Below are 13,207 nucleotides of genomic sequence, written 5' to 3'. Positions count from 1 at the left end.
GGCTGTAAAGTGCTTTGGGGCATCCAGAGGTTGAGGGGCACTAAATAAATAAAAGTCCTTTCCTTTATTAAACTTCCTCTGACTAGTACATGGCAAATTTGAATTCTCCTGTTCTCTCTTCCCCTTCCATTCTGATTAGCCAGGATTTCTGTTATATTTGAGATTTCGTGCGTTTGCAGTTTTCTAAATTTGTATTCAAATATGTTGGTAGGCAGCATTGGGAACAAGGGTAATATGTTTTGCTACTTCCCACTAATAGCATGCATAATCTGTATAATTTGGCAAATGGATTGGCAAAGCTGGAAAATGTGGAAACTGAATATTTAATGGGATTGGTTGAATTAAAATGGATTGTGATGAACTTATTGCATTCTCCAAAGATCTGCAAGGTTTCATGAATACTGAATTAGTGAACTATTGGGTTTAAACAGTAATTTTCTTTCTCCCCTCTTCTCCTCTTCCCACCGTCCCCCCCCCCAACCACCCACCACCCACCAGTCATCGTCAACTTCCAGTCAAGAGGAAGACAAAATTCTACAACCAGAGGACGGTGGAATACTGGGAATTCCAACTGAAAAAGTTGTGCCATCATCTTCTGCTGTGGATCCCTTGGAAGAAGAATTCAATATTGACCACCCTCAAATTCTGAATAAATCCAGCTCCTCCCCTGAGCTTCAGAACCTGCAAGAAGTGACGGAGGTAAACGGGAAAGAAGGACTCATTGGGAAACCTGCAGCTGAAGGGAAGCCCAGAAGTCGCACTGCAAGCATTGAAGAGGAATGCTCTTCAAACGGCAAATTGGAAGCCAGTGACGGGAACACGAGTAATAAACCGGACACTCCGCTGCCGACAGACAAGAAGGAGCCACCTCAGTCACCGAATCGCTACAGACCCAGGGGGCACACCATCTCCGATTCTGCCCCATCAAGAAGAGGTAGAAGGTCACAGCGGGATGGTGTTCAAAACAGATCGGCAGCTTCAAATGCAGAGAAGATTAGTGGAATAAGCCCAAGGTATGTGTAGTGTTTCTTTTGGGGAAAAGAAAGAAAAACTTGCATTTATACAGCGCCTCTCATAACCTCAGGATGTCACAAAGCGCTTTATAGCCAATGAAGTACTTTTGAAGTGTAGTCACTGGTTTAATCAGGAGACGCAGCAGTCAATTTGTGCACAGTAAGCTCCCGCAAGCAGTAATGTGATGATGCCCAGATAATCTGTTTTAATGATGTAGGTTGAAGGATAAATATTGGTCAGGATAACAGGTGGTGGTATGGGGAAGGGACGAAATTCTATTGGGAATAAAATGAATGGCAGTTTTATATACTGACAAACTGTTGCATTTATCGTACATGTGCAGGAGGCCAAAACACTGTCCATGGGTGCAAGAGTTGTATAAGATCGTCATGGGATCTTTTCTGTATTTGCTAATGAGTTTTTGATTAATTTAATCATTGTAATCTAGAAAAAAAGATAAAAGCAAATGCTTAGCGATTGAATTGCTATAAGTATGTGAGCAACAAGAAGTATCTCCGGTATTGATGCGAGGCAGTAGAGAATGGGGATCTATTGTTGGCCACGCTCCCATTTCTCATCTCTGCAGTATTATTCAAAGACATGATGTCAGGTTTCACATGTACACTGATGACTCCCAGCTCCATCTCACCACAATCTCTCTGAACATCTCCACTGTCTCTGTTGTCACACTGTTTGTTTATGCAACATCCAGTCCCGATGAATTGCAATTTGCTCCAATTAAACATTGGGAAGTCCGAAGCCAATGACATTGCACCCCCACCCCCGCCACAAACTTTGCTCCTTCACCATTGATTCCATCTCCCTTCCTGGGTACTGTCTCAGGCTGAAGTAGACTGTTCGCAATCTTGAGGTACTATTTGATCCTAAGCTGAGCTTCCGACTTCATATCCTCCCCATCACAAAGACCGCCTGCTTATTTCCACCTCTGTAATATCGCCTGCCTCCGCTGCTGCTTCATTCAGCCCATCTGCCGCTCAAACCCTCATCCATGTTTTTGTTACCACCAGACTCAACAGTTACAGTGCTCTCCTGGTCAACTTCCCATCTTCTACCGTCCATAAACTGAAGCTCATTTAATGCTTTGCTGTCCACATGCTAACCTGTCCTGTTCACCCATCATTCCTCTGCTTGCTGATCTTTAATGACATGCTTTTGGATACCTGTTGCAGTGCTTTTTTGGCTCCGTGTACTCTTATGTTCTCTCCTAAAGCCCTGCTCAGTACTCAGCAAGCTACTATGTATTAAAGTAAGCTGCTGCTTTTGGTGGTTGTTGTATCTGATACCCAAGTGCCTGTACTTTTGCAATCATCTTATAACCTTGAATGTGTTCAGAGAAGGTAGTAAGAAAAGATTGGCTAGGCAAGGGTTGTTTTCTTTGGAACAGAGGAGCCCGAGGGCAGATTTAATTGCAATGCATAACATTATGAAGGGTCTAGGAGTAGATAATAAGGACCTATTTCCCTTAGCAGGGGGATTAATTAGGGGGCATAAATTTAAAGTAATTGGCAGAAAGATTAGATGAGAGTTGAGAATTTTTTCACTGAGAAGATGGTAAGGGTTTGGAACTCATTGCCTGAAATTTAGAGGCAAAAACCCTCGTCGTATTTAAACAATACTTCTATGTGCACTTGAAGTGCCATAGCCTACAAGGCTACAGACCGAGATGGAAAGTGGGATTAGGCAGGATTGCTCAGACATGATGGATGAATGGCCGCCTTCTTATGTTTCTCTGTGCTTTGTTTCCTTTGCAGTTTTGTGTTCCTGCAGCTGTATCATTCACCTTTCTTCGGCAGTGAATCAAACAAACCGCTTCTTGTACCCAAGACTGAGGTGAGTGAAGTTTTAACTTGTTAATGCAAATCGCCACTCCAGAGCAAGTTGCTCATTTTAAAATAAGACTTGCTATTGGTGACAAGTATGCAACATTTTATGGATTTGTGGTCAGAAAGTGGTAGTAAAATGGCTAATACTCAGTTTGCAATAGGCTTCATCCTCTCTATATTGAATCATCATTTAATTTCTATGCAAAAACTTGCTCCAGATGTTGATCAATGTCTTCTGTTAGTTGAAAGGAAACTACCTAGAAAGATTGGTTTGGGTTGACGTCGGTATACCTAATCCACCTAAGTGTGGGCAAGAGAAGCAGAGCACCCCAGGGAAGAGGAACTTTAATTATGTGGAGAGTAGAAGTTGGAATTGTTCGCATAGGGACAGGACATTCAGCTCCTTGAACCTTTTCTGAAGGGGGATGAGAAGTTTTCTTTTTACAGAGTTATGGTGGTTTGGAATACACTGCCTGAAAGGGCGGTGGAAGCAGCTTCAATAGTAACTTTTAAAAGGGAATGGACAGAAACATGAAGAAAAAGAAAAAAAAATTGCAGGGCTACAGGGAAAGTGCAGGACTAGTTGGGTCCCTCTTACAAAGAGCTGGCACAGGCACAATGGGCTGAATGGCTGCCTTCTGTAGTGCAAGATTCTATTTATTCTTGAGATGCAGACTATACTGACGAGGCATTTGTTGCCCATGCTAATTGCCAAGAAAGTGGTGATGAGCATTTTACTTGAATTGCTGCAGTCGTCGTGGCCACGGTGGTGTTGGGTAGAAAATTCCACAATATTGATTTGGTAGGATGATGAAGGGATAGTGATACATGTTCAGATGAGGCTGATGTGTGACTTAAAGATATGTATGGTGGGATCCCTTTTATCTTTAAAAAAATAAATCAACTGCAAGTATACTTAATATCTATGCATTGTATACCCTTGTTTCATTCTAATGAATGTAGCATGTACTGAAAGCTACAGATAATTAATGGGCGGTTTTGTTAAAATCGTAGATCACAGAACGAGCCATTAAAGTTCTTGACCAGATGCCACCTTATGATACGCACAAGATTGGAGTTGTGTATGTTGGGGAAGGTCAGGTAAGGGTCTTTTCCAGCTCAATGAGCAGTTACACTGACCAACCTCCTCCTCCTGCAAAATGATCAACATTGAGCTATATGCTTAAGTCTGCTATTCCCATTTGCACCTCTTCCAAACCCATCTTTTGATTCTTTGCTTATTCCATTACCGTCCCCTTTTGCCTTACACCATCAACCCCTTTGTCATTTAATTTCTCCTGCCTTCCGCCCTATCTCAGACCTCTTTTGTTCTTTCCCCTCCCCCTTTCCCTGCCTCTGTACTTTCTTAAAACCTGTTAACAGTTCTAACTTTTTCCAGCTCTGATGAAAGGGCTGAAGCATTAACTGTTTCTCTCTCCACAAGTGCTATCTGACCTGAGTATTTCTTAAATTTTCGTGTTTCATTTTAGCCTGAGTTTGCTTACCCCTCCTTCCTATTTTGGGCACCCCTCTGTGCCTCAATATTGAAATTTGCAGATTTATCAACACTGGATGTGACCACATGAAAATACAAAGATATTTGAATTATTCTGTTTGTCTTAGCATCGTTTTCATTGTTTAAAAAAAATATTTGTCAAAAGAAGCTATTAAATTACGGGCAGTACTTTTCCTAAATTCAATGGTTGCTAAATAAACTGCACAAATAGTCTCAGTCACAGAACTCCTGCATGGGACCCATTAGTCGATGATTTCACTAGTAGATTTGGCTGCAGCTGATGACATCAGGGCCTTGCTTATTGTTGCTATGCCACCAGGAGCCCTCCCTAGTTGTTACAATCTTTAGGCAACTGTTAGTGCAGCAGTGATCTCTCCAGCCTTAACTCCCTCTTGTTTGTCTGCTGCTAGCAGTATAGATAACCTGACTGGCCCACTCGCAGAGCTAGCTGTTAGTGGTGCCTCCGGTGCAGCTGATGGTGCTACTGGCACTGAGAGCAAAGAAGGCTGACTAAGACAAGTGTTCTATTGATGTCAGTTGTGAGTCTCACAATAGTTGTGCCTTCAGGAAAGAGCTCAACAGTCTTAGCTTTATGCAAGATGCTTTATTTGAAAAAATCCACAGCAGCAGAATATAGTATACCCAATGATAAAGCAATCTAGCAACAGTGAATTTCTCTTTTAAAGATGAAACCAGGAGAAATTTTTTGTTCCTCACGTTATATCTTCTGAAATTTCTGTTGTGCTGCGCTGTTGCTGGGTATAGTTAGTTTCGTCATCTTGAATCGGAGTTAACCAGTCAAGGATCGCAATCCCAACCAATTACTTACTTGAAGGCCAATACCTATCACCAGGATTTTGATAAAGCACAATAGATGTGACTGAGCTATTATGATTTGCTGCTTGGCATTGCACACAAGTCATCTACAAATGTATAGATTTTTAATTTGTTCTCAGGATTTTAGCAGTGTTGTCATGGTTGTATTTATCCCTAGTTGCCCTGAGAAGATGGTGGGCCATCTTGAACCACTGCAGTTCATAATGTTGTTGGTGCTTCCACATGGTGTTGAGTAGGGAATTCTAAGATGTTGACCTGGTGACATTAAAGGAACATAAATATATGTCCATGTCAGGGTGGTGTGTAACTTGGAGGGGAACTTGGAAGTAATGTTGTTCCCACAATGTTCCTGCTCTGGTTCTCAGTGGAAACATTCCAGAGTTGGCCACTGCTGTCGAAGTAACCTTGGTGAAGTGTTGCAACACACCCTGTAGATACTATGCACTGCGGCCACAGCGTGCCTATATTGGAGAGGGTGGCTATTAAGATTGGTGACGGGTGCCAATGAAGCGATCTTCCCTGGATGGCGTTGACCTTTTGACTATTGCAGTTTCACACATCCAGGCAAATGGTCACCTGCAACCCTACGGACCAGGTGCTGGAAGGTGGGATTAGATTGGACGGCTAGTTTTTTCAGACGCAATGGGCTGAATGGCCTCTTTCTGTACTGTAACTTTTCTATGGTCCTAATGTAGGGCAACTGATCCCCATTTAACACATGTATTTTATAATATTCTGAGAGATTCGTCTTTAGAGACTAACTTGCAAGTGTTTCGTGTCCCTAGTGCTTGTGTATGTTTTGCCTTGAGCATAACCTCAGCCTAGTGAATAAACCCTTGGTTTAATTTGGGCTTTATTGTCCTGTGTTTCAGACTAATAATGAAGTTGACATTCTGTCCAATGCGTATGGCTCATCCAGGTACGCACAGTTCCTGACAGGCCTTGGTAAATTGATCTATCTCCAAGACTGTAACCCAGAACAAATTTTCCTCGGTGGCCTTGACACGTATGGTGATGACGGGCAGTTTACTTACTGTTGGCATGACGACATCATGCAAGGTAAGTGAATCCAGCTTGCTGTACAGGATCACTGTTCCTTGCTGTTCCAAATTTTACCCAGGTGAAGGAAGGAAGCAATGCTCAAACCTCCTCGAGCCCGACAATCTCGAGAGTTTTGCAGTCTCCAATTCTGGCCTCTTGCGCATCTCCAGTTTTCATCACTCCCATAATTGGTGGCCATGCCTTCAGCTGCCAAACCTTAAGCTCTGGAATTCCCTCCCTAAATCTCGCCATCTCTCTACCCCTCTCTTTTCCTTTAAGATGTTCTTAAAAACCTACCTCTTTGACCAAGCTTTTGGTCACTTGCCAATTTTGTTTGATGCACCTTTACTATGCTAAAGGTGTTATATAAATGCAGGTGGCTGTTGTTGAATGGGGGTGGAATGCTGGTAGTGGAGAATATCTTTTAGGTCGACAACAGTAAGTTATTGTTTTAATTTGTTTTTTGTCCTCTCGCTTTTGCCCCATTTTTTGGCTGTCATGTTACCAATTCTGGGACTATGTCTAAAAAGAAACGAATAAAAGTATTTACATTTATATCGTGCCTTTCATGACCACAGGATGTCCCAAAGCACTCTGCAGCCAATGGAAAACTTTTGAAATGTAGTCACTCTTGTAATGTATGAAACACAGCAGCCAATTTATGCACAGCAAGCTCCCACAAACAGCAGTGTGATAATGACTGATAATGTTTTAGTGATTTTGGTTGAGGGATAAATATTGGCCCAGGACACCGGGGCGAACTCCCCTGCTGCCCTTCAAAACAGTGCCATGGAATTTTACATCCACCTGAGAGGGCAAGCAGAGCCTCATTTTAAAGTCTCATCTGAAAGGCAGCACTTCCTGACAGTGCAGCACTCCCTCAGTACTGCACTAGAGTGTCAGCCTAGACTATTGCACTCGAGTCCAGCAGGGGGACTTGAACCCATAACCTTTAGGCGAGAGTGTGATCCACTTGAGCTCCCACTGACACCTGACACAACTGACATCTGGAAATCATAAACCTGTTAACTTGCAGTCTATAGTAAGGAAACAATATAGGTACTTTATGAAAGAGCACATGAAAGAGCAGTCAAGACAGTAAATCTTTCCAGGGTTCTGTCACTAGAACTAGCCGTCCTAATTTTTGAGCCTGAAAGGTTTCAGTAAAGCAGGAATGGTTGATTTAATATTCATACATTCAGATGTTAAGTGCCAGTTAATACATAAACCTCTCATCGTCTGTAGATGGTTGAGCCAATGGAGGAGATAGCAGCTAGCTTTGTTTTATGTTCTTTGTGATGGTAATTGTAAATAAGTATTCTTAAAATTATTTTATTTGCTCTTGCCCCAAACACACAACTTTGACTGCTAAAATATTTTTGACTCTCATTCAGGAAATATAAAAGCCCAAAAATAAGAAGGCTTGTTAACATGCAACAGTAAGATACTTGAATAGGTGGAGAACAAGTCTGAAAAATTCAAAGTGCAGATGCTGTTGGACATATGTGGGAGTCATTTTGATTTTGGATGATTGTAAACAAGTGATATCTATTCAGCTGCCCATGACACATCTCCTCTAATTTTCATTTCCATTGACTACATTGGAAGAGATATATAATGTGTGGCGAATCAGATATGGCCCATATTACAATGTTGTCCAAATTGTGCCTATGTATTTGCAAAACCAGACTTCCTCTATTCTCTCGGCTTTTTCCTGTGCAGTCATGAACTTTCCCTTTCTTCTATGTTAAAGCAATTTTTCACATTGCAACCCTGATGCCAAATAAGGAATCGGATAAAGCCTGCTGCAACAAGAAACGGCACATAGGGAATGACTATGTGGTGGTTATATACAAAGACACTGAAGAAGAATACAAACTGGGAACAATAAAGGTATTTCTGCGCTCTCTTGCGTGCTCGCTTTCTCGCTCTTCCCCCCACCCCCCACCGTCATAAGTACATGAGAGAGGATAACATTTGCAGGGCTATGGGGAGTGGGACTAGTTAAATTGCTGTTGCAGAGAGCTGGCACAGACTCAATGGGCCGAATGGCAGCTTCCTGTGCTGTGTAACCATTCTAAGATTCTCTCTGTCATTCCCTGCCCACCCCTCCGCACGAAGAATTTTAATGGGTTTCAACATTGATTTTCATAAGGAGCAAGATAAATTAGTGAATTGCCCTTAGACTAACCTTCTACTTGCTTCAGCAGTCATGGTTCAGAATAATAAACCAGCCCATTGAGCATTCTCGGCTTTAAGTTTTTACTGACTCCAAAAGTCAATAATATTGTTTAACCAGCTGAAAGCCGATAGATGTTTTTCTTAGTTGGAGAAATACCTGTCTATTTCGAGCCAGTGAGGTGTTTGTGAATCTATTTGACATTGATTAATAGGCCGGGAATCTTTTCTCTCAAAAAAAAAAATGAGGCTGAAGGGATGATCTGATCGATGTCTTCAGATTATGTAGGGGTTTGATAGGATGAATGTAGAGATGTTCCTATTTGTAAGGAAGACCAGAACTAGGTGCCATAAATGTGAGGTAGTCAGTAATAATCCAGTAGGGAATTCTGGAGAAACTTTACCCAGAGAATGGTTAGATTCTGGAACTTGCTACCACAAGGAGTAGTTGAGGCAAATAGTATGGATGCATTTAAGGGGAAGCTTGATAAGTATGGACTGGATTTTCCTGCGGGCTTCGGGGCCCCAACAACCAAATGGGGGTCCTGAGCCTGTACGTGCCGGCAGCTCAGTTGACCGGGAGGGAGCTTCCTAATTGCCCGTCTCCACACCTGCCATCCTAGTCACTGACTGGGTAGTGGCCTGTCATCTCCGCGGCCTTCTCGTTGAGGCGCGATTGGCCCCCTGGCCTGCCACCGGGAGACCGTCTCGATTGACCTGGCGGCCTCAGCAAACAGTGTGGGGTTGAGGTGGGGGAGGCTGCTCCAACGTTGGTAAAATGCCAGCACCAGCTCAAAATGGCCCCAAGAGGGGCCTGAATGGGACTAATAGTCTGCCTGCCTCTGTGGAGCAGGCAGCCGTCCCTGGGAAAGTACCCTGGAGGCAGGAATGCATCTGCTATTTTGCTGGTTCCTCCCATTTCCACGGGACTGGGAAAATCTAGCCTCATATGAGGGAGACAGGAAGAGAAGGATATGCTGATTGATCAAGAACGGTGGGCGGAGAATGACCTGTTGCTGTGCTGTACATTCTGTGTAATTGATTGCTAGTAGCCCATTGCGTTGGCGAGATTAGAATGTTATTGTGATTATACCCCCATTAAACTTTCTAGTGTAATCCTCAGTGACCTGGGGAGTGCACTTTGGAATCAGTAGATTGCCTGTTAGAGCTGACAGCAAGCAAACTCCATCGGATTTGTATAATTCTAAATGGTTGAGGCTGTGCAGGTGCTGCCTTCAGTGCGGCCTCCTGCTTCGTGTGCGCTGTGGTGCGGTCTGCTGTTCTATTTTTGATAGTAACCTGTGTGTTCACTTAGCCAGTGTAAAAGTTTGGTGTGAATGGATCTGCTTCGCAGCCCACTGCCCTAACTTGTCTTTTTGTTTTTCTATTTTAATAGGGTCAATTTAACTTTGTGGAAATAATTATTAAACCTCTAGACTTTGAGAGCAACCTAGTTACCCTGCAAGCACGGAAGGGTGAGTGACGAATCATTAGAAGGTGCTGATTTTTGTAAATATCAGTTTAAACATTTGCATTTCTGCTTTTAAATGGGCGCTGAGCACGTGATGTACTGCTACTTGTTACAACCATGCATGAGTTCTTGATTTGGATGACTTTAAATATTCACCAGTGAATGACTCGATTGCACTACATTTGCATATTAAATCCCTTATGAACATTTTCTGATTACATATATTTAAATGCAATGCAAATACAATGTCTTAATATGATTTATTGAAACTCTGGTAATATTTAATCCTACACTAAGTTTAATATGTCTGTGTGAATGTGGATTGCTACATTTTAAGGCTTAAATTGCATTTATGTCTGCACTTAGCACATTCTCAACATCCCAAAACATTTAAGCAAATGGTGTGCACAGACACAATGGACTGAATGGCGATCTCCTGTGCCGTTATTATTCTATGGTTCTAAGGTGTGCAGTTACTGTTATGTGGGCTGATTATGCACTCAAGCCCTGGAGTGAGGTTTACAACTTTCACACTGAGTCAAGTGCTATCAATTCACTGCATTAACCCAAAATAAACATTTTAAAGCCACAAGCTTAGATTTATTGTTTTTTTGTGGGAATGGGCGCTAGTCAGTGAATCAGAATGTGGAACTTGCTAACACAAGGGGTAGTTGAGGCAAATAGGATAGATATATTTAAGGGGATGCTAGATGAACACACGAGGGAGAAAGGAATATAAAGTTATGCTGATAGGATTAGATGAAAAGGGGTGGAAGGAGCCGTGAGTGGAGCATAAGCATCGGCGTGGGCCAGTAGGGCTGAATGACCTGTTCTTGTGCTGTAAATTCTATGTAATACCAGTATCTGTGTAATCTGGACTAAATGACTTGATATAAAGATGTTTTTTTGGTTGAACATGGTTTTTCAATAGGTGATGCAGGTTTATTTTGCCCTTTTTTTTTTAGATATGGAGGGGCTGGTTGACACAAGTGTGGCCAGGATTGTGTCGGATAAGAATCTTCCTCTGTTAGTGCGACAAATGGCTTTGCATGCAAATGTAAGTACAAGGACGTTTTTGAATTCAGCTCATTGTGAGTAGAATATCAGGAGATTAGCAACGGTTATGCAGACCACAGTAAGGCAGATTTTAACTTTCACTGATGACTGTTGTGCATTGACTTCAATCACAACGAGCAGATTTCTGCCCACATCCAAAGTGAATATTGCCTATAATATCTTGTGGTATTAAATGGTAAATTTGGAATTAAATGCTCGCTTTTTAACATTTTTACGTTGCCCATCACTGCTACCATTTGGATAAGACTATGCCTCTTCACACCAATTCATGCCAGTTTCTGTCTCAAGTCTTTGTTCCCCTAAACCACATAGGTAGAGTTGGAAATGGAAATAAAGCAGAACTGTGTGCCTATGCAGCTGTAGGCTGTCAACCAGTCATTGGTCACAATTAGGAAGGGCCTTGGGAGACAGACACGTCAAATTGTTCATTTCTCAGATCATTGGGAAGCATATTCTTCCAACCCTTTAAAAAGTATCAAATCTTCAGACACAGTACAAGTATGAAACTTGAAGCTTGAGTTTTTTTCCTGATTGTAACAATACCTTTCTCAAATCACACTGATACAGTTGGCATCTCCTGTACGGATAACCCGTAACAGGTAGTGAAATGTTGGTCTTTGCCTGTTAATGATATTGCCAGTACCTGCAGAGGACTAAGGAGTGTTTTAGTGGTACATACAAAATGTTCATTATTCCCAGTAATTTGGATCACTCTTCCATTTAAGACTGTTCCTGGGATGTTATGCAAAGTTACACATATCAAGCTAAAATCTTGCATTGTTCATCTGGAATACCGACTGTTTTTATATTTTTGTTTCAGATTGAAAATAGGTCTCCAATTCTAACTGCATTCTGAGTTGCTCAGTTTTATGGTGCTTATAATGCAGTCATCTTTGACACTGGTGACGCTAGAAAATCTTAGTCTGATGTCAAATTGTGGTGCAAGTTAGTCTAATTTTAATGGTGTGAATTTGTTTTCTTACTGCGCCAGATGGCTTCACTCGTACACCACAACAGTGCAGTTCCTTCAGAAGCCTACGCATCCAAGTGGCTAGCTAGGTTGCGACAGATCAAACGGATTCGATCCAAGGTACAGATATTGGCAATCTCTTGTTATGTAAATATAACATTATCTCCAACGAAGAATTCAGGAGAAACTTCTTTATCCAGATGGTGTTTAGTCTGTGGCACTTGCTACCACAAGTAGTAGTTGATGCGAGCAGTGTGTAGATGTATTTAAAGGGAAGCTAGATAAACACATGAGGGAGAAAGGAGTAGATGATTATGTTGATGGAGTTAGATGAAGTTGGGGGCGGAGGAGGCTTGTATGGAGCATAAACACCAACATAGACCAGTTAGGCCTGATAGATTACATAGAATTTACAGCACAGAAACAGACTATCAGTATTTTACTTCACCATGGGTTGCAGGTTATTTCCTTAAGGGCAGGTCGAATAATTAGGTGCTACTCCAGATGGTTAAACATGAACATGGGTGCAGTCATTGAGTATTTCTTAAACCAAAGCCCCTCTCTTGGACAAAACATATACCTTTTCTTTTCCTACCTAGGTGTATGAAGACCTGCAGTATCGCCAGAATGCTGGAATTTCCTTGATTCAGATGCACACCATTGGTCAGAGTAAAACTCACCCCCATCACCACCACCACCACCAACAACAGCAGCACCTTCCTCACCACCATTACGTTCCACAGCACTCGCAGCAGCAGCCGCAATCTGCCAGCGCAGAAACTGGCCAGAGGAAAAGGCTAATGTCCACTGTGGATGATTTCACAGACTTTGTTTAAAGTGGTCCCTCACGTGTACACATTCTGTCAAATGTGTGCAATAAGTACACCATGCTGTGAATAAGCCAAATGGTGTTTGATTTGGGGAAGGGGCTGGGGATGGGGTGGGGAGGGGGGGTGGTGGTGTGGCGCATAGGTGATAGGGAAGGCAGGGTTATCTCTGCAATGTGTGTGAAGAAAAGATAAATGCTGCTTTCTACTGACTTCTCCAAAGGAAGTGTCCCAATTTGGCGATGGACCATTTGAAGATGCAGGTAATTGAGCCGAGGCTGCTGTTAATTATGGATCTTCCCATTGGCATTTCTCTGAAATTACATGATGGGTCTGATATATTGAAGAAACGACCAATTTTCCCCTGATCTTTGAAAGGGGGCCTCAAGAGTTCACAAACATCACTAAGTGGCACTCACTGGGAGCTGGACT

The 13,207-nt window shown here is 42.3% G+C and overlaps 1 protein-coding gene across 1 annotated transcript in view; it reads left to right on the top strand.

The window, feature by feature from the left end:
* The window catches only part of tsc2 (TSC complex subunit 2), a 100,906-nt gene extending 88,020 nt beyond the window's left edge, over window positions 1–12,886 (top strand). The window contains exons 34-42 of the mRNA XM_068056538.1: window positions 499–1,013; window positions 2,787–2,865; window positions 3,873–3,959; window positions 6,084–6,270; window positions 8,006–8,145; window positions 9,827–9,905; window positions 10,867–10,958; window positions 11,970–12,068; window positions 12,548–12,886. Coding sequence (XP_067912639.1) covers window positions 499–1,013; window positions 2,787–2,865; window positions 3,873–3,959; window positions 6,084–6,270; window positions 8,006–8,145; window positions 9,827–9,905; window positions 10,867–10,958; window positions 11,970–12,068; window positions 12,548–12,784 — 1,515 coding nt within the window. The 3' untranslated portion in view covers window positions 12,785–12,886. The remainder of the gene's footprint in view (window positions 1–498; window positions 1,014–2,786; window positions 2,866–3,872; window positions 3,960–6,083; window positions 6,271–8,005; window positions 8,146–9,826; window positions 9,906–10,866; window positions 10,959–11,969; window positions 12,069–12,547) is intronic.
* Window positions 12,887–13,207: the final 321 nt, after the last annotated feature.

This window comes from Heterodontus francisci, chromosome 24 (assembly GCF_036365525.1).
Source record: "Heterodontus francisci isolate sHetFra1 chromosome 24, sHetFra1.hap1, whole genome shotgun sequence".
NCBI lineage: Eukaryota > Metazoa > Chordata > Chondrichthyes > Heterodontiformes > Heterodontidae > Heterodontus > Heterodontus francisci.
This window is presented reverse-complemented; position numbering and strand designations above follow the sequence as displayed.